General features: G+C 46.6%; 1 protein-coding gene across 3 annotated transcripts in view; it reads left to right on the top strand.

The window, feature by feature from the left end:
- MGAT5B (alpha-1,6-mannosylglycoprotein 6-beta-N-acetylglucosaminyltransferase B) overlaps window positions 1-23,705 on the top strand; it is a 175,635-nt gene that overhangs the window by 49,957 nt on the left and 101,973 nt on the right. The window contains exons 1-2 of one of the 3 annotated variants that reach the window (XM_065563389.1): window positions 8,750-8,882; window positions 13,085-13,229. In XM_065563389.1, the coding sequence (XP_065419461.1) occupies window positions 13,087-13,229 (143 nt within the window). In that variant the 5' untranslated portion in view covers window positions 8,750-8,882; window positions 13,085-13,086. Of the gene's footprint in view, window positions 1-8,749; window positions 8,883-8,912; window positions 9,059-13,084; window positions 13,230-23,705 lie in introns of those variants that run through there. The other 2 variants (XM_065563388.1, XM_024101714.3) reach the window with 2 other exon arrangements.

Raw genomic sequence — 23,705 nt, 5'->3', positions numbered from 1 at the left:
TATGACTTATGTCTGTAAGAGAGTCAACAACCAATCAGCCATGTTATGTGCGTCGGAGAAGTATTGTGTAGCCGTGTTTGAAATGTCAGGGGGTGTTTTAGTCCCTTTGAACTGTGCTGGGAAGATAAGGGGCGTAGGTGCTACTCGCTGCCCAACTCCCTCTCAGCGGTGGCTCAGCTTGGCCTCAGCTCTGAGCAGCCAGTATCGACAAAATGGATGTTCACATAGCTACTTGTCAATAAGGCTTCTTCCAACCAGACTCCACGGGCTGCCTTGTCCAGATGGCTGCAGCCCCACCCCCTCCGCATTTATTTGGGGAGGGTTTGCAGGCCAAAAAGAAAATATGCCCCAGCCTTGTAACCTCACGCGAGGGAGTAACGAAAACCACAGCAGAGTCAGGCCTCTCCCTCTGCCCCTCACTGGAGTTAGCAATGGCTCAGTAGTGAAGCAACACAGGATTTAGGGCCTGATTTTCAAAGGTGCTGATCCTCCACAGCTCTCATTGGTTCCTCCACTGAGTCAGCGGGGATCCTGCTAACATACGCTGACTCGCGCTCTGACGGCAAAACCAGACTAAAGCCTGGTTTCCCTGGGCTACTTCAGGGATAGGACTCAGTAGTCCAAGGGTCCTCCGGCTCCTCGGGTTATGCGGCAGATGGTGGTTCCTCCTCTGGGGGCAGCTCGGTCCCTGGTCCAGGGGCCAACAGCAAGGCAGAGGCATCTGACTCCTTCCCTAGCTCTGCCCAATTGAGCTGGAGGCCTCTTATACTTCCTGCTCTGGCTCTCTGCTTCTGGCACAAGGGTCGGGCCCAGCCTGGTTCCACCCTCCCAAGAGGGCAGAGAGTGGTCTCTCCCTCAAGCTCCAAGGGAGGCCATTCCACCTCACTACAGTCCTCTTTAGCAGTCAGGTCTCTGTATTTGACTCAATGGCATCCTGCCACAGGGAGTTCCATAGGTTTTTGAAAAACAACCCTCAATGGCTACAGTTACCACTGTGGAGCCCACTGCTGCATCCATGGTCACTGTGGCACAGTGCGGGGACAGAACATGTCCCGCAATGCAGCGCAGTGTGAGTGCTTGATTGATGAACTGAGAAAGCTGATGGCAATCTTGAACAGCACACGGGGCTCACTCTGCCACCCTCTTCCACTTCTCGACCCGCTGAGAGACCATGACCTGCTGTTGGAGGCATAACAGGAACTGAAGAACCTATCAATGTTATGTGGGAGGCATGAGTGTGATGACACCTGTACTTGTCAGTCTGAGTGCCTAACAGCAGGCCAGAAAACCTGAGAGTGACTTGAGGCTGGGGGAATAAGAGGGGAAGGGGAGTGGCTTAGTCACTGAGCCTGAGGAGAAGTGAGCAGACAGCAGTTTCCCTTCCTCTGTGACAATTGTGGGAATCCTCCCCTGTCCCCTCCCTGGCACCCCAAAACTGACTACAGCTTTGGGTTCAAAGGCAAATTTTAAATCAAATGCTTGTGGCCCTGCTGTATATCTGGTGCCTTTGGCAGCACGGGGAGATCTGCAAGGAAGGAGTGGGGAATCTATTAGACAAAAGTCCATAATGTAATTAGGAAATGTCAACTTCCCTATTACTATCTCCCTTTGCTCACAGGCTCCTGGTCCATACGCTCTCCCTCGGTCCCTGGCCATGGTGCTGAATGCTAATCAGCCAATGCTTGGTCTATCCTCAGTGCAGAGCGAGGAGACTGGCCCTGCAATGGGTGGGCAGTACAGGGGTAAGGGATTCTGAGAATTCAGGCAGTTTCCAGGTACCAGTGGCTCATGGGACAAGCAATTAGAAAAGCCAAGGCTGGGATTTTCAAGGATGCTGAAGGGAGTTACACGCCCAGATAATACTGAATTTTCCAATGGGATTTGGACTCTTTTAGGCTCTTTTGAAAGTCCATCTTAAACCCATATGTAATCTTGAAAGAACCGCTCTCTATTAACACAGGTTAGACAGAACATAGGAGTGTCTGACCTCTGAATCCCTGTTCCTCCGCTATTCTACAACAGGAATGATTGCAGTAGGACATGATGCAACTGGGAGTGGAGGAACAGAGAGATACTCATGCTGCTCAGTCAATCGATCACCTCTGGCTTTGGCAACCCACCCAGTCTCCTCATCAGTGTGCTGTAGGCATTGCCATCCTGTCTTCCACTGAGTTTTCTCAGCTACTCTCTGCTTCTACATGGTCTCAGCCATGCTGCCCTTACCTTGCTGTTCTGTTTCTAGATGTTACATAAACTTCCCCACCTTTTTCGGGGCAGTCCAAGGAAGACAAGGGGCTGGCCACCTCTCTGCTATGTCTGTGCCCCTACTGTACACAGGGAGTGAAATTCTCCCTTGTGCAGAGAGACAGCGGTGTCCTACCTAACCCCCATTTCAGAGGTTTAAATGGGACATGAGTAGGCCTTAGTGGGACATCTGCATAGGGGTGCATGTCTCAGAGGCCATTTCAGCACCAGCACATTTCCTCCACAAGATTGTTCTCTTTGATATATTATCCAGTGCTCTGGCCTGTCCAAATTTCAACACTGTTAAGATGCCAACACTTTCCTAGGGAAACTATTGTATGTTTCAATACACATGGCACTTAGGACATGGTTGCTTTTTTCCCAATGCCATCCACTTACTTAAGTATACACCCCCTTGAAGCACCATAAACAACGCCCCTCCCTCCATTGCAGTGACTAGCATGTCTCATGAGATACAGTAAAATGTGATTGATTGCAATCATTATTTCATAGCACAGCTATGAAAAACTCTGTTGATTCAGTGATTGCCTTTAAAGAGTGTCTGCCACTTGGGGGAACTGTCAAAAAACTGCCAGACTTTTGCAAACTCCAATTAATCCATTATGCAGTTCTATATGTGTTTTCTTTACCATTGTTGTTGATTAGCAAGGCTAATTAGGAGCTTTCTCCTTTGTATTTAGCGGCGCTGTTTGAATAGTGACAAAAAACCCCAAACCCTGATCAGCTAACATTTGTGTTGAGTTGGGTTTGGATTCCTATTAGTTGTTATTCGTGAAGATTCAGTAACTACTGATGAATTTTCACCGTTCACAGTGATTTTCACCATTGGCGAAAATGTCTACAAACCCCGATCCTTTCACACATTTCAGCACAACTAATTTTTGCCCCAAAGTGTGTAACAGGAAGTGCAGTTTATTTGTTATTCCTTGATTGCTATTTGATTGTTTAGAACATTGCATCCTTCTAGATAGAAAAACAGAAGAAATACCATGTGACTAAGATGACCAATCATTGCACAAATGGCCATGATTGATTATTCACAGTGAATTGTTCACCCACCAATAGGCTGAGGATGGCCATCCAAACTGTATTCAATGAGAGTGAATTTAATTCGCTCCACTGTAGAGGGACAGCACAAAGTCTATATAAAAGGCTCATTTTGCACCTATTCTAGTGGTGCATAGACCTTGAGCTGGCTCTTCTCCCTGGGATGAATTTCATCCCAACTGCAAAAGGATCTAGTTCCACAATGAACATTGTTGTATTGACATGTCTGACCTGCTCTAATCATTAGGCTGTTCCTCCTGCTTCTTTCAGACGGTGATGTTACAGTTCAGTGTGATGGTGGGAAAGACAATGCAGGAAAATTGCAGGTTATCTTTCGTGGAAATTTGTATAACACCATTGGCTAAACTGTGAGCTGTGGTATGCACCCATGCAGGGGAGCTTGTAAGGTTCTCCCACACTGTGTGCTCTGCCAGCATCATGGGTCACAGAGGGTAGGGATGAGAAGCCTCTATGTGGGGGCTGGGAGCTCAAGGGGCAGGAGGGAGGAAGCACAGCATTGACTCCCTCCCATACCAGGCACCAGGAAAGATCTCATGCAACTTAACTTCCCTCCTTGGAATAAAGAGGAAACCAAGCACCAAACTGCGACACAATAGTGTATGAGGCAATTCATTCCCTGCTCTGATTCTGGGGTTGCACAATTCTATGCTGCCCTTTGCACAGGACTTGTGGGTGACTCCACAATGGATCCCTATATAAGGAGATGCGAAACATTTGCCTGAGGGTGTCTCTTTGGGTATGTCTACACTGCAGCAGGGAGGGTGCTAGCTCTGCTTGGGCAAGTAGGCTAAATATAGCAGCGTGGCCATGCCAGCATGGGCAGCAGCTCTTGCTAGCCACCCATGTACTGTCTAGCCCAACCCCCTGGGTCCATGTAATTGAGCCACTAACCTGAGCCACCAGCTCTGCGGCCATGGCTGCACTGCTATTTTTAGCACACTCGCTTGAGTAGAGCCAGCACGTGTCTATCTCCCCGCGCAGGGAAGCAGGCCCCTAGCTGCAGTGTGGACGTACCCTTTGAGCTACGTTCCTGGCTGGTAAACACGTTCTGCCTGCTCCAGTTGCGTTGCAGAAATCCCTTTGGTGTTCCTTGATTTGCTCTTCCTTTGTCAGTCCAGCTGAGCATCAGTTCTGCGGGTGGCCAGAACTGTGCTTCAGGTTTAGAGCAAATTAATCCTGGCTCTTGCGTTTTAAGAGAGCGGCTTCAGCACTTTTTCCCCCCCTCTGTTTTTTTTTTTAATGAGACACACTTTCCAAGAGCCATAATAACATTGCCAAGAAACGTCCAATATTTCTTGTTATCCTTCTTAAGCTGCTGATACAAAACCCAAAGAATCAGAGAACCCTCAGCATGGGGGAGCTTCAAACTTTGCCTGTTAGAGACTCAGGGGAGGGGGATGTGTCCCACCTCGATCCCTCACTTTCTGGCAGGGAAAGTGCTGCATGATAAGACTATCCAGGGAAGGGTTTTTTGTTTGTTTGTTTGTTTGTTTTTAATATCCTCTCCCCTCCTTTTTTTTAAAGGAGCAAATCTCCCCTCAGTTTCTGACAGTGCAGCCTGGGGAGTTTTGCTATTGAAAGGTGTCTTGAAATCTCTCAAAAATGTCTGTGAAAGTGGATCATTATAAACCGATTGGGTTAATATATCTGCTAAATTAGTGCTCCAGCTCACAGGAGAATGAGTGGTGGCTAAGACACTAGACAGCGCTTAGAAGGGATAGGTTCAGCCCTCTACTCTGCCACAAGCATCCTATGTGACCTTGGGCAAGTCACTTAATTGTTCTGGTCAGTCTAGAGGAAATGATAATCTTTGCTATTTAGAGTAGAAGCCGTTTGAGTAATGGGCTGCCTTTTCATAGAATACCAGGATTAGAAGGGACCTTAGGAGGTCATCTAGTCCAACCCCCTGCTCAAAGCAAGGCCAATCGCCAGACAGATTTTTATCCCAGTTCCCTAAATGGCCCCCTCAAGTATTGAACTCATAACCCTGGGTTTAGTAGCTTTACCGCAAAGCGCTGAGCTATCCCTTTTAGTTAGCATAGTGGGGCTGGGGTCTCTAAGTGCTCCTCTAATAACAATAAATTTACTTCTTCCTGCTGGAATTGGTAGCCAGGGGCTGGATTTAGGCTAACAGTGGCATAGAAATGGAAAGCACCCTCGTTCCTCTCCTGGATAAACCACAGCCACCCTACCCATTCAAGCAGAGGTAGAAAGTGTGTAGTGAGGTGTCCTACACCACCCTGTCCAAACAGCCTGCTCTGGCCCCGTTCAAACGGGCTGATCTGGAGCTCACTTTATCCTCCTCACTAAGCAGCTGTTGCCCACCGGGAAAATTCTGGCAGACTGCAGAGCCCAATGAAATCAAGTGTGTGATGGGAGAGAGGAGGCTAAAACTTAGCTGCAAGTTGATTTGATTTTCATAGGCGTTCTCATCAAATATTCTACCTGCCAGAGGGTATTATTCTCACTGCCCAGGACCTGGGAACTCATCCAGGTTTTGGCTTATACAATTATAATCCATACACAGAGACGGCATCTGCAAACAGTGGCTGCCCCTGGCCCTGCAGTCTTGCCACCCCCTTGCAGTTGGAGATGTGTGTGTGTGTGTGTGTGTCATGCAGGGAACTGCCTGTTGCTCACTTGCCCTCTTTAATCTGTCGCTTGTGCCAGTGCCGTTCCCAGAAGCACTTTCTAAAGCCGGTGGAGCTTTCCGAACTGATGTTTCAATCCTAGTGGATAAGCCTCTCGACATCTCTCCTGAAGATGCCAGTCTGCTAGGAGCTGCGCTTGCAGAAATGGCCAGTCACACCCCAACACAGGGGAGGGCGACTGGGTCTCTGATGGTGGAAGAGGTGGGTTGGGGAGCAAAACAGCTGCTTTCCTCACAGGTGGTTTATATAGCATGTCACTAGTATCACCCAGTGGCCTAATGGATAAGGCATCAGCTGCCAGAGTTGGGGATTGTGGGTTCAAGTCCCATCTGGGTTGTGCTGATCACATGTTTGGGGGTTGGACTAGATCAGTAGCTCTCAAACTTTTGTACTGGTGACCCCTTTCGCATAGCAAGCCTCTGAATGTGACCCCCCTTATAAATTAAAAACACTTTTTATATATTTAACACCATTATAAATGCTGGAGGCAAAGCAGGGTTTGGGGTGAAGGATGACAGCTTGCAATCCCCTATGTAATAACCTCACGACCCCCTGAGGGGTCCCAACCCCCACTTTGAGAACCCCTGGACTAGATGACCTCCTGAGGTCCCTTTCAACCCTGATATTGTATGATTAAGCATGCAGGGTGCTGTACAATAGAAAGGGAGACTCAGCCCCTTGCCCTAAGGAGTGTATCACCTAAACAACCTGGATGATTCATCTCAGTCACACAGGAGAGTCACTGTCAGATGGCAAGAGCTTTGGGTGAGCCCTGTGAAGACAGATTCTCTAAAGAGCTCAGCTCCAGTGTGCACCCAACCATGCTGAGCACATTGGGAAACCTGGCCACTTATTTTGGTGCCTAAATGTAAGTGCAACTCATTGGAAAATCCAGTCCCATAATAGCTCCATGCTTCAGTTTCCCATCTGCAAAACAGGTCTAATACTGACCCACCTCAGTGGGGTGGGGGAAGGGGAAGAATGAAGAGAAGAAAATCTTTAATGTTCCCGAGGCTTTCAGACTAAGGTGATGAGTTAGAGGCATAGAAAAACCCATCAATAAATGTAATATGCAAATAGGTGCAACATTGGTCAGATCTCCAGACTGGGCAGATATATGTACTTATCTAATGGTATTTTCCTTCCCTTCCTGTCCTCTTCACTTTGCCGTATCAGGGCTGACTTTTTGTGTAGTTCTCCTTCAAAGTCACCCCCCAGGAAGAGCAAAGGGACCAGCTGGGTTTGTTCTTCCTTTGGGAAGGAAGTTGCATTACAGCCATTTCCTTTATCATACTTAAAAATACCTCTCTCCTGCCCCCCAGCTTCACCTCCTTGTTTAAGGACTTTAAATAGCGATTTGCCTCTGCTGGTGACGGACTCTTTTTGTGTCTCTTTGTCTTTGTAGGGGGACAGCTCTGCTGCTCTGCCTCGGCCTTGCAAGCAGCCATTTAGATTTCAAATGAACTGCAATGTTAACTGAGCCCCTCTAATTAAACAAACACAATCCAGTCATAAAACAGGGCGACAGCCCAGCCCCGAGTGGCAGCCACAGTGAATCATCCAGGCTGTCTAGCTATTGCATTTTCAAGCTGTATTCCCCTCTGAGAAATCCCGCTCAGCTGAGGTTTTACCCCCCCCCCCCTTCCTCCCCCGGAGACACGTAAAAGTGTGGTGGCTGCAATCCATCTTCGTCTCCACTGGCTGCTATTAGGAGCGACCATCCCTGCTTTTACGTCTACATTTACCTGTCTCCCACCTTGAGCTATTCCACTGTGTCCTAAATTCCTGCCCTCACCAGTACAGCCACAAAACAGGGCTTCTCCCAAATGTTTTATGTGGTAAAGAAAATTAACCTTCTTCACTCCAGCCCGCGTCCTCTCCTTTGTGATTTGTGCCCGTGACCTTGGGCCTGTGCAGCATGTGCGGGAGGAAGCAATCAGGGATAGCTCCTCTCTGATGTGGGAAGCTGGTTTTTGGAAGCCTGACAGGCCACTGTTGGTTAAAGCATCGCAAAGCACCCAGCTGGAACGCCCTTCACCAAAATGCAGTCCAATTATTAAGGCTCACATTTTGCAAACGTGCCCCTTCATGCTGAGTGCCCAGCTTGAGACACATAGCCAGGCCTGTTTTTTAGAAGGGTCGAGTGTTTGCAGCTGTAACTGAAGTCAGTGGGTGTGGTAGGCCCTCAGCAGCTCTGCAAACTAGACCTTGACAGCCTAGGAAGCTCTTCAAAGCTCTGACCCTGCTCCGAACTCCACCTGGGCAGACTCCAGCCCCCCCATGGAGCTCTCTGCAAAATCCAGGTGGTATTAAGGCATTTAATTAATGCTATGCATTTTGTCTCTAGGCAATTCTAGGTGGTTAATAATTCATGGCTTGTGATGAACCCAATACCTCAGCACTGACTAGCCACTGTGAAAATAAGCAATACAACTGCATACAGGTGTGTGCATAAGCATGACACGTTCCATGAATCCATGTGACACTGAACTTGCAGTTCACAGATTCTAAGGCCAGAAGGGAGCACTGTGATTATCTAGCCTGACTTCCTGCAGAGTAGGGACCATAGGATTTCCATGAATGAATTCCTGTTTGAACTAGACCAGAAGCATCGGATCTTTATTTTAAAATTGCCCGTGAGAGAGAATCCACCACAGCCTGGGAAATTATTCCAGTGGTTAATTATCCTCATTGAGAAAAATCTGTGTCTTATTTCCAGTCTGGTGATCTATTTTGCTCCCCCCAAAATGTGTCTTTTCTGCAATCATGTTTTTGCCCATGCAAATATTTTGCAGATGCAACTTAGGTTCTGCTGTTTGCAAACGTAGCCATGTGGGTACACTTTCAGAGCTGCAGGAAGCCTGAGACTTGTCACACCCACTGATTTCAACAGAAGAGGTACCGCTGCATTCTCACATAATTAATGCATTGAACATTTAGGGTGAGGAGGCTGGGTTGAACCCACATGAGAGAGGAATTATTTTTCTGAGTTACTTGTTTGCTTTTTCTAGATCTGATTTTTTTTTAAAATGCTATCATAAAATGTGTGTCAATGCACAAAATCTCAGTCAAAGGTAGGTGACCGTCTCGGGGCTGAGTATCAGGGCTCAGTAACAGTTTTACAATGGCTGCTGAGGGTTATCTTGTAAATCCCCCTTAAGGACTTTTTACAATGTCATGTACTCACTAGGCTGTTTTGGAGCAAGCATTTTATCAAGTGGATCTGTGGAGGTTTCATTCAGTACAGATTACAGTCTACAGCCTGCTGACGAATGGCTCTTTCACAGTTATTATCTGTTGTATCAATATGACTCTCTAAAGAGTGTTGATGTTTGGAAAAATGACTTATGAATGCCCTCTTCTTAGTCCTGATCATTGACTTTCAAATCTGTCAGCATCACATGACAGAAGAATGGGGGAAGGGCAAAACTATGTCAGCAAATAGAACATTATATGGGATTATATTATTATGTCCTGCAAAGTGGGTGGCAGGGGAGAAGTGGAGCGTATAAACCAATGAAAGGTCTGGGGACAAACCAAGGTCTGGGGGAGCAACTGCCCCCTTTTCCCATAGCAAATGATGCCCCTGCAACATCCTAGTGTGTATGATCATGTCCATCTACTAATTAGCCCAAGTAAGCCTGCTGCTTACTCACTGTCAGAAGAGTTCTCCTTAACCTCAGGTGGTAGAGGCGGGTGATCTTGTGGCTGATGCACGAGTCAGAAGAAAGCATAGGGAAGGTCTTTACAACATTGGAGCAGCTATGGCAAGTTCCCAGCTTCCCCCGGGGTGTGGCCTAACATGCATATACGTGCCTATCATTTGACTATAAAATTGAGAACACAGACACAGGCTGGGCTTTGTCCCCCCTTGATGAACGGAATTTGCTTGTTGTTTGACCTTACCAGCAGTAAAGGCTGCCTTGGTTAGCTATGTTCTTTCCCTACGGTTAAAGAGAGTGAGCTGCTGCAGGGCGTACCCTGGCCCTTGGCCTGCACGTTGGTCGCCCCTTCTGTAGGCAGCCTGACACCATTGCTCTTCCTCACCCGGACAGGCTCCACAGGGCTGGCAGTGCCGACGTGCTATTGTCAGTAATATGAGTGCATGTGAGACATGACAGGCACAAGGCATGTGCAGTAGACACCAAGGGGTGATTTTTGTAGGGGAGGGGGGAGAGAAGTCTGAGCAATGCTGAAGCCCAGATGCCAACCAAAATCCCAGCTCAGAAGTTCCCCCTCCCCACAGCCTGGAGTTCTGCGGTGTTCAAAATCTAGATCCCAGGTTTGCATTTCAAAGGGACAAGATGTGCATAACTTAAATATCCATCCGTGATGCCCAGTGTACTTCTGATGTACCCAGCATCCTCTGTTAGCCTCCTGCTGCTTCGTAAATGAAACATGTGGTACCTTTTAAAGCGTGCACAGGTGTGGAATTGAGGAGATAAGCTGAACAGGATTAGTTAGGGTTGTTTGGGTGTTGTTGTTTTTTAACCAGCCTGGAGTGAACTGAAGTGAGATGAAATAGGAACTTATTCCCCTTCCACTGGCTCCATAATAGGGACTGCAGGTCACTAAAAGGGGAGAGGACAAGGCTGGAAATAAGGAGCTTTGGCCCCTTGCCTGGTGGATCTAGGGAAAAAAAGATCCTATTTGTTCTGCCCCTGTCTACAAGAAAAAGGGAGCACTAGTGAAGTTATAGGAGGCAGTATGGTTAAAAGGGATAAAAGGAAATGCCTAAGAAATCAGTGGAATTCACCAGTGGAACTCACTGCTGCAGGGTACTAGTGAGGAAATAACATGGTGATATGTTTTTTTAAAGAGCTAGACATATATTGACTCTGCAGTCCCAAGGGCTGCCAATCCCACTAGCTGAACTGTAGCTGGGGTTAGGAAGAAATTCTCCCCTATACAATAACATAGCATTACTCACTGAGGTGACATTGGAATGGGGCTGGTTTTCAAGGTAAGTGTTATGGCTTCCTTTTGAGCTTCCAAGACAGATTGCTGTTGAGCTGGATGGACGGTTGGGGCAAAATTTTCAAAACACCTAAGTGACTTAGAACCCTAAGTTCCACATCTTGAATACTGTGTGCAGATGTGATCACCCCACCTCAAAAAAGATGTATTGGAATTGGAAAAGGTTCAGAAAAGGGCAACACAAATGATTAGGGGTATGGAAAGGCTGCCGTATGAGGAGAAATTAATAAGACTGGGACTTTTCAGCTTGGAAAAGAAATAACTAAGGGGGGATATGTTAGAGGTCTATAAAATCATGACTGGTGTGAGAAAGTAAATAAGGAAGTGTTATTTACTCCTTCTCATAACACAAGAGTGAGGGGCCACCAAATGAAATTAATAGGCCGCAGGTTTAAAACCAACAAAAGGAAGTATTTTTTTCATACAATGTATAGTCGACCTGTGGAACTCCTTGCCAGAGGATGTTCTGAAGGCCAAGACTATAACAGAGTTCAAAAAAGAACTAGATAAATTCATGGAGGATAGGTCCATCAATGGCTATTAGCTAGGATGGGCAGGCATGTGTCCCTAACCTCTGTTTGCCAGAAGCTGGGAATGGGCGACAGGGAATGGGTCACTTGATGATTATCTGTTCTGTTCATTCCCTCTGGGGCACCTGGCATTGGCCACTGTTGGAAGACAGGATCCTGGGCTAGATGGACCTTTGGTCTGACCCAGTATGACTGTTCTTAAGTTCATGTTCAGAAGTGACTTAGGAGCCTAAGTCCATTGGATTTGAATTGGACACTGGATCCTAAGGGCCAGATGTTTAAAGGTACTTGGGTGCCTAAACATGCAGATAGGCACCTAGCAGGATGCTCAAAAATGCCTAGGCAAGGTAGGCCCCTAACTCCCATTGGACCCATTGGGGAACTTCTCTTGGAAGTTAGGCACCTAACCTGCTTAGACATTTTAAAAAACCCTACTAGGTGCCTGCATGCCTCTTTAGGTGCCTAAATCCCCTTGTGAATCTGGCCACAAGTCACTTTTGAAAATGGCAGTTGGGTTCCTAAGTCACTTAGGTTCATGTGAAAATTTTACCCTTGGTCTGTTTTTGTTTGCCAAAATATACTTCAAACCATTCCAGAGTAGGAGCAATAGAAATCAATCATAAACATCCCCACAGAACTTGCCTCCAGGAGACACCAGCTGGCTGCCCCGGGTGCACCTGATTCTGTGAGGTGCCGATACCTCCTGGGACTCACTGATGTCAATACTGTACTAAGCGAAGCATGAGACAATATCTAGGTGTTTACCAAGGGCTGTATGGTGGAATGCTCCATCCAGGGTGACCCAACTGGGCCTGTGTTCTGAGTGGAGTTTTGCCAAGTCAAAATTCCAGACAGCTACATGGAAGAGGCAGATGCATTTCCGTATAGAGACTGGCGCACCTGAGCAAAGCAGGACCTGAGTTCCAGCCCCCTCCATCCCTGCCCTCCACACGTCTGCTTGATTATTCTAGGAAGCAGCATCTCTTGGTGACATGAGCAAAGACAGCCCATTAGGTCAAGCTGTGTCCTGCCTTTGCAACATGAATACACGGCCTCTAGACTGAGACCAGCAAACTCATTGTACTTGTGACCAAATTACATTTGAATCCAGGTTTATATTTATAAAACCCCATAGCCCTTCAGTGCTCACTAGTGAAATAGCACCGGGATGGTACAGATCAGGAGACCTGATATCTGACTGCTGAGGTGCATTCCTAGTGTTGTAACCCAGGGCTGCAATAGCCAGGAATGCTGTGGACCAGGATTAAGGTACACTGGCAGGGCTGTGGGTGGAGAGCCTCGGAATGGAAGAGCAGGTGGTAGGGGGATGCAGTCATGATTGGCAGAGCTGTGGGTCCCAGACTAGGAATAGCAGGGGTTGCTGTGGGCCAGGATTGAGATGCATGGGCAGGGATGTTTAGGGAAGCTTTCACGTCATCATCTCACCCACTCCCTGGCCCAGGCGAGTGCTGATAATCCATCACTTTCACGGTCGCTGACCCGCTCCTTCCCATCTTGACAAAACAAATGACTGTGTCCCCCTGAGGGCCAAGCCCTGCTCTAGCCTCTCTCTTGCTCTTTGTGTGACTGCAGTGATGGGCGCGCTGGAGTCCAGAGGGGTGCTGCGGAAGATGAGCGACATGCTGGAGATGATGGTGAAGAGGATGGACGTACTAGCCAGGCTGGAGAATAGCACTGACTTCCGGAAAGGGGAGGAGGCACGTTTTCCTCCGGACAGGTCAGTGGCAGCGGGAATGAAGCCGGCTGGGATCAGGGAACCCCTTCCTCCAAACCCACCTGGTTCCGTTTACAAGAGAGGAGCTCATTGATCCCACACTGAAAGGTCTGATCCCAGCGAGATGCTGGTGCCCTCCAATGCCATTGCTGTCCGTGAGAGCTGGGCATGCTCAGTACTTCGCAGGATCCAGACAATGAGAGCTTAGGGGATGCTGCTGCTACTAGCCGGGTTGCTGTTCTTTTGTGGCGGCTCAGCACATCCCCAGTAAAAGCATGTTCCCCGCCTGAGTCTCTCGAACTGGAATAATTTCTCAGGTGCAGAGCTACTGCTGCCAGAATGTAGCCACGCGAACCAGACATTACCACTACCTGGTGCTGGACGAATGTAGCCTCTTGATTCAATGGGTGCACTATAGTAAACTGCCGAAGGGGCACTGTCCTCCGTATCAGCACCCTCTCCCCCATCTCTGCAGCCCTAATCCCAGCCTGGTGTGGAGAGGGGTTCCCGGGGAGTTCTGGGCTGCAAAGCAAGCCCACCCCACACTCCCCCGCTCAGGGCAACTCCTGTCCCATGGGGCTGCACTCAACTCCCCACACCAGGCATTGCGGCCTGGTGTATGGGCTTGCAGCACCACCCAAGTTTGACCCAGCCATCCCTCTGTCATGACAGAGGGGCAGCCAGGCCAAACCTGAGTGGCGTGGTGAGCTCATGTGCCAGCTTGCAATGCCTGGAGCAGGAAGCCAGGCCTAGCCCTGTGGGACAGGAGCTGCCACAGCGGGGTGAATGCAGGGTGGGCTCGATTTCCAACCCCCTTCTCCTAGGGCCTCCCCACTGCACTGGGCTAGGAGAAGCGTATGTGTGCCTGGTTTTGCACCCTTGGTTTCGTGCTTTTTGTGGGTGCCATTGAATCCACGCTAAAGCCGCTCCTGCATGGGGTCAGGAGCAACAGGCAGGGCTGCTGTGAGCAGCAGTGGCAGAGCCCATGGGAAACTGTTAGAACTCTGTGTCTGTCTGTCTGTCAGTTTGGGATTCCATTAAACTGTTGTGAATTTTGTGAAAACATTTCTCCCCTCCCGCCCTTTATTTAAACCAGAGCTGAACCCAAAACAGACTCCCTGTCTATGATACTTATATGGCTCTTGTCACTGTAGTATCGGAGTGCATTTAATGCCTTCATCCTCATAACACTCCTATTAAGTAGGGCAATAGGAAGGATGGCCCAGAGTTAGGGGGCTAGTTTAGGACTTGAGAGACCTGTGTTCAATTCTGTGCTCTGCCACAGACTTCCTGTGTGACCTTGGGCACATCACTTAGCTTCCCTGTGCCTGAGTTCCCCACATGTACCAGGGGGATAATAGCACGACTGTGTCTCACAGGGGTGCTGTGAGGATAAGTCCATTAAAGGGCCATATAAATTAGGTACTGTTATCCCCCTCTTACAACTGAGATGCAAAGAGGCTAAGTGACTTGGCCAAGGTCACCTAGTAAACCTGTGGCAAAGTAAGGAATTGAACCCAGTTCTCCAAAGTCCTAAACTAGCACCCTGTCCACTGGGCCATTCTTCCCCCTCCTAGAGGGGAACACCTCCGGATCCCAGCTTTGTGAATCAGGTGCCCCCCCTCTAATTTAAACTAACATTTTAAAAGAAAGAATGTAACATTCTTAAATAGGTCACCCTTTATATTAAACTTTCATTTAAGAAGGATTGATAGATGTTACAAGCAACCTCCAGATGCGAGTAGCATGTGTTACAGAACATTATAAGCACGTTGATAGAAGATATTATAAATAGCTATAAGCCAGGATTATAAGCCACCTGTCAATCGGTTGGACTCTGTAACAACGTCTAATTGTTGAACAGTCATTTCTTAAAACATCTATTCGTTATTTACTATCCCTTTCACAAGTGGGAGCTCTCCAGGGCAGAGACTGCCTCTTATGATGTGTTTGTACAGCGCCTAGCACAGCGGGGTTCTGATCTTCACTGGGCCTTTAGGCATTTGCGATAATATGAATAATCATGACCATATGTTCGCAGAGAGGCTGCTGAGCCATGGAAAGGGGAGGGGTAGGGATGAGAAGGAGAGAAAGAAAGAGAGGAGACAGGAAATCGGAAAACATTTGAATCCCTGCCTGTAATACAGCTCCCCGTAGGCCGTCTTAGCAAGCTAAGCCTCTGATTATCACCAGCTACATGGAGTTTAAATCCATGGTGCCCACTCGCCCTCCCTCACCATTATCTTATTTTCCCCACCTACAGTGGAAACAGGGAGCTATCTCTCCTCGCTTTTTCCTGGCCTTTCCCCTCCCAGGGAGATATGCACACAGAGCTCACAACACAATGGTTAAAAGCTTATTGAGACTAGAAAGGGGAAGGAGGCCCATAAGAGCCTGGTGCTTGGCTCCATTCCAGTTCCCTAGTCCAGCCCTGCTCTTAAATAAGACTCAGGCCATATTCCCACTTAATGTGGCTGCTGACTTCTTTGAAGTTAAGCTTTGATTAAGTTAGCAGCAAATAACTGAGTGGCAGAGTATTATGAAGATTGCAGGTTTGCTCAGATTTTTTTCCTCCCTCTTTCTTCTCTGCATTGTCTGGACGCTATTGCCTCTGGGTTAAAAGTCTCTCTGGCTTTTCCTCTCTCTCCCTTCCTGCCGCCTTCTGGGTTTCAAGGAAGAGAGGCAGGAAGTAACCCTTTGAGTAATGGCAGTAATCAGCCATGACCAATGGAGCCCATCAAATCCCAATGACACACTGATACCTTTCAACTGTTCTTTTCATTACAATCCCACTAGCTTAAATGTTACTAAAAACAGATCTATCTGGATCTACAGATATAGATAGAGAGAGGAGCATGTGTGGGGATATTGATAGAGAAAGAGAGAAAACATACACACATTTACAACATGTCTATATAATACATTTCTATCACCACACGTCTATATAACACATTTATTTCTGCCACCCTGGAATCAACCACTGGCACTATGGAATCAATTGCTTTTTTTTTTTTTTTTTTTTTTTTGCACCTTTGACCAGTTCATCAAAACAGCCTTCTAACCTCTCCCCTCCAGGAATACACCTATAATCCAAATGAGAAAATTAGTCATAATGGCAGCAGTATTACAGTAATTTCCAAGAGGTCTCAACCAAACTCGAAAAGCAGTTGTATTGGCACTGTACAAACCCATAGTTACAGACAGTCCCTGCCCTGAAGAAATTACAATCTAAATAAGCAGTAGAGATACTGGATTATTATCGCTGTTTTACAGAGAGTTGAAGGACTCAAGGCCACACAGGGGGTCTGTGGTGGTCAGAAATTGAACCTAGATCACCTGAGTCCCTGCCCAGAGCCTTGTCCACAAGACCATCCTTCTGTAGTTTCAACCTCTATCCTCAACCCAAAGGAGGATCAAATAAAATGTAGAGACTGACATTTATTCTAGTCTGAGGTCCACGGCTGGTACCATTCACCCTTGGAACAGAAATGGGTTTTAAATGAAATAGACGCACACTGCCAGGACTAGCAACACTTGCTACATCCCACTGCAGAGCTGGCATTCCCAGCTCCCCAGTGATACATATGCTGCATCCATTTTCACACTGACAGCTCGAGAGATGCCATCAGACCTTCCAAGTGTGACATGATGATTTACTCAAAAGACATTTCACATCATTTTGAAAGGCTTTCAACATTTATTAATACTAATTTTTTCTGTCACTCCAAGGCCTGCAGAAATGGTGACTAAAGCAACCTGAACTTCCACGTTTAAGAAAGCGCACTCATAAAAACGTTAGACATCTAAAGAGATGTCTGAGGCTACATCTACACTACACCCCATTTGCGGTGGTGTGCAGGGTATGTGTAGCTACATGCCGCAGTGAAAAGCAGGCTGCGTCCACGCTCTGGTGTGTAGCTCCATGGGTCAGTGAAAGGCTCTGGCAGGGAGGAGGCAGTGGGGAAAGGCTTCAGCAGCTCCCAGAGCCTTTCACTGCAATAAGAACAAGCCCTGGCAGGGGGAAGGCAGTGGGAAAAGGCTCAGCTGGAGCCTTTGCCCACTGCTGTCCCCTGCCAGAGCCTTTCCCCACTGCTGGAATCTTTCTCCGTGCAGGGGGAAGGTTCCAGCAGCAGGGAGGCAGTGGGACACGACTGTGCTAAAAATAGCAGCATAGCGAGAAGGTACGGCTTAGACAAGTAGAGAGCTGTGGAGGGTATGTCTTCAGTGCATACCCACACCCTTCAAGCATATCTGTACTGTACTCGCCTGAGCCATTCCTCACCGTCGACACTGCTACTTCTCTCCGGGCTAGGGGGGCTACCCGAGTACATATCTATATGCCGCCGAAAGAAGCGTGCAACGTAGACATAGCCTGAAGTAACTTTTCTCTAAATTGTGTTGCAAACAAAATACATGGCGATGTGGTGTGGCCTGGGAGGGATAACCTCCTGCGGCCTGTTATGACTTTGCTACCTGTGAACAATGCACATATCCCAAATCGTGTGTCAGTCAAACTTTCAGAGCAGTCTCAGAATCATGCAATTTCTTATGACACAGCTATATGCACACCTGTCCCTGTATTTATATTTACATGTCTATATGCAGATTTATGAGGAAGGATGGTCTGGTGGTTAGGGCCCTAACCTGGGACGTGGGCAACTGGGGTTCAAGTCCTTGTTCTGTTGCAGAGTTTCTATGTGATCTTGGGTAAGTCACTTAGCCTTTCTCTGCCTCAGTTTCCCATCTGTAAAATGGGAGGTGGCTGGCAGTCTAGGTACCTAAGACAAGAAACCGATAGAAGGCAGCTCTACCCAACCTTGATGTTGGAAACAGGAGATGAAGATAATACACACATCTGTGTTATCGAGGGCATAGAAGCACTATGTTAAGGTTGCTTAATATCTCCTGTTTAAAAAAAACTTTTCTGACAGTTATTTTGGTGGAAAAAAGTAGTATATGATCATGTAATTAAAGCCTGTATCATAATGCATGCACACAAGGGGGATCTAATGAAAGTTGCATGGACAACCTTAAGTCTGGCATTTCCTGACTTTTTAGCTCTTGGCTTAAGCAACCTAAGTAATGTTGTTTTTAATGTTTTTTAAAAATGTAGTTTATATTTATATATAATGGAAAGTGTTGTGTAACCACCTGCACTCCCTGTCCTCTATACACACGTGTCAACAGTAATCCACTGTAGGGATATTCATGAATATTCATGACAGCATATGTGGTAGACTCGCTCACCGTTGATGATTTTCTTGGCTAATAGCTGGTGAATAGAACCAGTAACTTCAGATGACTTTCATGTCTCCGTCTCAGCGGCTTCACAACCAGCAGAAGAAATTAATAGTATTTTGGCAAACTGTCAGCCTGATGATGTAGTATAGAAATATCACATTTCAACTCGGATATTTCTTGTATTTAGAGCCTCTTGGGAAAGTGCATACAAAACGTTAAGAGGATCACTTCAAATGGCTTTTGAACAATCACAGTTCCCTTAGAAAGACTGGTGGCCTTTTATTGACCTATGATGGTCATATTTAAGACCCACAATACATAGGTATCAGATTTCAAGATTTTAAGTTTAAAAGGGCAGTTGAGTGGTTGAAATCTGATGACCTTTTGGTGACCTCTGTTGGAAAGATCCTAATGGATGGGTGCTCATATATACCACGATAACGTTTCAAGATGGCCACTGATACTTTTTGGTGGTGTCAGAGAAAGATTGGAATGCCCTTACTGTTCAGACACTTGAGGATCAGGTTTCTCTCTTGCATTTTGATAAGGTCGAAATGGAACGTTTTGATTTTTTGTTTCAAATTTATTTTTTATTATATAGAAAGTGTAAAAAGGTTTAAAAATTCTAAATAGAAACGAAACACTTTGAGTTTATTGAAATGGAATGTTTGGATTGACCTTAAACGAGACATTTTCAAAAATGTCGTTGTGCATGAAATTTTGGATTTTTTTTTTTTAATTTCATTCTGATTTGAATGTCAGAGTTTCCTGCAGAACAGAAATTCTGAGTTTCGACCAGCTCTGTTTATATATGTTTAGAATATATGCTTCCCTAAGGTCATCCACCTGGCCAGTCATACTCCTTACTGGTCTGATGTTCTTTTACCCATCATCATTTGCCTTTGCACCTCTTGACAGGGCTACTGTCTAATGTCCATGAGCAATGCATCTTCAGGCTACGCGCACAGGGCATGTCTAGTTGTGTTCTCTTTGGTACGTATTTGTTGTTGTGTTGCCTTTATATTTTCCCATGGGCATTTCACTGCCTCAGAACCATTTATGAGACTGGAATAATGGAAGATCTGACCTTCTCCTACTGTTTGGGTTCCTGGATGGTGGAAAACCAGAGCCTGTATTGTAACGGCTTCATGTATGTGTCCATAGGGATTTCAAATGGACCAGGAAAATAAACCCAAATACAAATAGAAACAAAGAGCTGAAGCATTACAGCAAATCTGAATGCAAACACAGAAATATAATCTAGAAATACAAGTATGGAACCATCACAAATAAAACATTTAACAGAAGCACAAATACTTAATCCCACGGGCACCCCTAGCACACTATGAGGCCGTGTGATAACATATCACACACAATAGCCTGCACAGGGGAAGCAGGCCAGCTAGAATTACTCAGTGCAATCACATCCCGGTATACCTGGGGCCCACATAATTCCCTCATTTCTATTATTGTCGGTTCTTTGAATCCAAATTGTTGACTTCAGGCTGAGCACGTGGGTCAAACTGTCCTTCTGGAAATGAATCCTGTATTACTGTAAGCTTACTGCCTTAAGGATTTTTTTTAAAGCTCTCTCTTTGTTTTGGGTCTCTGTGTTCCCCCTGGGAAGAATCATAGAATTATAGACTTTAAGGTCAGAAGGGACCATTATGATCGTCTAGTCTGACCTCCTGCACAATGCAGGCCACAGAATCTCACCCACCCACTCCTGTATCAAACCCTTAACCTGTGTCTGAGCTATTGAAATCCTCAAATCGTGGTTTAAAGACTTCAAGGTGCAGAGAGTCTAAGAGGTCTGTCCCTAGTAAGTCCTGCTGGTCTGAAGCAGCTGCACAGTCTGCCGGCAGCACAGGGGTTAAATACAATAAGAATTACAAAACTTTGTGCCAGTCTCAGCTCTGCAACTGCTTCAGGTCCCCTGACTTGGTTGCCCTGAGCGGACCTGATGATCCAGAGAAATGGGAAAGTCCCTCTCCCCCCACATTCTAGTCAAATGTATTTCCTACTGGTTAGGGAAGGGAAGCAGGAGCCAGGACTCCTGGGTTCTATTAATGGCTCTGCTTCAGCTTTAAAAAATCTTCCGTATTTCTGAGACACCTGTTGCCTTTGTACCGAAGTCATGTGTTTCTGAATACCTCCTTCCCTCTCTCTCAGAGGTCTTGCAGGTCTTGATGTTTGTGCAGAAATCTGAGATCCTCCCATGAAGGTTCAACAGAAGCACAAAGTATTATTCTCATTACAAGGCACAGTGGTTTTGGAATGGCTCATTGTCTGCTATACATTTGTCTCACTGAGGAGTATCTTGTAACCTGTCAGTGGAGCCCTGCGTGGGACTAATATAGACCCTGCTGTGGGACCGGGATCCCACAGGACCCGCTGCCATAATAGCAGGAGTAGCTGGGAGCAAAATTTAAAATAGCCCCAGGCAGGCTCATCTGTTTGGCTTTTCTCAATTGTCCCCTTTCTATGCTGAGTCAGATAGTACTATCGCGGTGGGCAAGGGAGAGCAGTTTGCTTGGAGTCCTCATAATCAACCCATTCTCAGTCTGAGATTCCCAACTCTGCTCTCTTCAGAGATGCCCCTTTCTTTCCTGACTGCACTTCTCCATTCCGTTCAGGCCTCCGCAACTTTCCCCAAGCAGCGGTGTCCACATTAGTATTTGTCTTTGAAATGCTTGAGGATGGCTTTGAAAGGGGAATGTGGACCTGCTACACATGCCGGGATTTTTAATTCCCTTCGTTTATCCTTCCCAACACATCATCCATGGAAAGAGTAGGTGGTACACCTGGGATTAGCTGTACTGAGTGCTTAGCCAGTGGGCGAGGAAGTTCTCTGCAGCCCTATCATTTCTATAGGCATGTTTTGATGGGCAAGTTTTCTTTGTTCAAACACAGCCCAGCTCAGCACCCTGCAAACTTCCTGGTGCACTTAGATTAATCTGTCTTTCGGTACTTCTATAGTAACAAAGCACCTCACAAGCTTTAATTTATTTACCCTCACCACACTCCTGTGATGCAGAGAAGTGCTATTAGCCCCATTTTACAGATAGTGTATCTGTGCCTCAGTTTCCCTAAGTGACTTGCCTGGGAAGTCTGTGGCAGAGCTGGGACTTGAACCCTGTCTCCCAAGACATGGCTAGTGCTATAACCACTAGTCAGTCCTACATCTCTAGCCTGCTGCTTGTCCCTGTGAGCGCCACTGACTGATCTTTCATGTGTCATTTGAAGATTATGCAATTAAGTTGTGTTAATTTCAAAGGGCTTTTTTTTTTTTTTTTTAGCATTTCTGGTTAATGATACTGACACATCAATTTCTCACCCCATGCTGTAAAACTGGAACAGCAGCAACACACAGTCTCACTGTATCAGCATTGCTTTTTACAATGTGCTCAGCTACTTGAAACCAGATCCCAATTCAAATTTATAGAGCACCTTCATGGAGAAGAATGAGAATGGGACCTCCAGATGCTTTATGGAATATCTGTATAACCAATCACTTCACAGACACCCCACTGAAATGCAGCTACCTCTAAAGTGGCTACATGCCAGCAGTCCTCATCTAGCCACACTGCACAACCAGGGTTTCTTGAACAGGAAGAGTGGCTTTTCCAGAAGAAACTGCAAGGGGAATTTAAGTAAACAGAATGTAATTAATTACCTGCACTGGAATTCTGCTAGGACATCAAGTGCACAGCTCTACTCTGTTGAAAAATACCATGGGATCTTTAATGGCTGTCACAGGTACAGGGCTAGCTGCGTCTCTGTCCCCTTTCTGGTCTCTGAGTGCACCACCTCAGGAGTTTGGCTTCTATACTGTACCTTGTGAAACTCTGTGTCCATCTAAGTCTCCTTCCATCTTTTATGGCTGTCTTTATTTTCCCTTGCTGACCCCCCCCCCCCCCCCCAAAAAAAAAGTGTGTGTCAGAGAAGGAGTTGTTGGTTTATTATGAACCTTTTATCTCTCTAAGTCAGCATGCTGGCCAGCTGCAGAAAAATCAATACCCTTGTTAATTGAATGCAACCCTCGTAAATCATCAGAGGGAAGCAAAATTAAAACTACTTATGGAAGCATCCTGGAGAGCTTATTTACTGGGCGAGGGAAATATTAGCTTGCATTGGAAATTATATCCAGCCTTGTGAGCCACACGGAGGGTGGGGACTCCTTGGAAGTGACAGAGATGAGGTCAAGAAGGTTGATTGCCTGGTAGTGCTGAACCATCACCTCTGGATGTGGCGCATATGGGGACATCACTGTTTGGTGCCCTCCCCCGTATGCATGGCCCGAGCAAGATACCATTTGCTAATGACGATTCAGCTTGAGGCTTAATTACTGCCAGAGTTCAGTTAATTTCCTCACGCTTTAAGCATTCGTTTCTGTAATAGTTACATGACTCCAGCTTCCCCTTGTAATTAAAGTCTTACAAAATGACACTTAGTGGGTGACATTCCTGCATCCAGTTGCCTGCCAGCTTGGCTCTATTAATTTCTAAATTGTTGCCATTGATAGTCTGGCTTTAGATACAATGCTGCCAGACGTTACATCTCCCCCGATATGTGGCTTAGCCTTGATCATCATTTCCAGCTACCTCAGGGACTTGTTTCTGCACCGGGGTAAAGGCAGTGTGAAAAAGCATTATAGAGCAGGACTCGGGAGTGGGTTCTGTTCAGGGCTCTGGCCCTAAATTGGAGTGTGACCCGAGCATATCCTTCTATGTCTCGGCTACACCCAAGTTTACCTCCCTATGGTATTATGTGGATTCCTTGATGGTTGCAAAGTGCTTGGTGATCCTCCGATGAAGGGGCTGGTGAGTCAGAACTGCTATATTCTACTCCAGGCTCTGGCACTAGCTTGATATATGACTGGGATGTGCCAACCACTGCCTCGGTTTCCCCATCTGTAATTCACATGGGGTCATTTGATGGTTTCATGTGGTTCATTTAATGGCTGTAAAGTGCATAGTGATCCCCAAATGAAAAGGGGCTGCGTAAAGTACCATGTTAAGTGAAGCTTGTCTTAAGTGACTGCTGGAAGGTCTGACAAAAATTGCTCAAAGATAAAGGTGGAGAAGAATTGTACTCAAGGTCTTCCAATGGAGGCGGAGCAGAATTGTGCTCAGTTGGTGGTAGGAATCCTTTAGCTGCTGTCTTAAGACATGATGTTGGCTAGGAAGTGTGGGCTGTGGCCCACGTTTTGTGGTGGTGTTATTCTGGTAACCCAAT

The sequence above is a fragment of the Chrysemys picta genome, chromosome 12 (genome assembly GCF_011386835.1).
Source record: "Chrysemys picta bellii isolate R12L10 chromosome 12, ASM1138683v2, whole genome shotgun sequence".
Classification (NCBI taxonomy): Eukaryota; Metazoa; Chordata; order Testudines; family Emydidae; genus Chrysemys; species Chrysemys picta.
The sequence above is the reverse complement of the archived record's forward strand: the minus strand, read 5'-3'. Positions and strand labels throughout refer to the sequence as shown.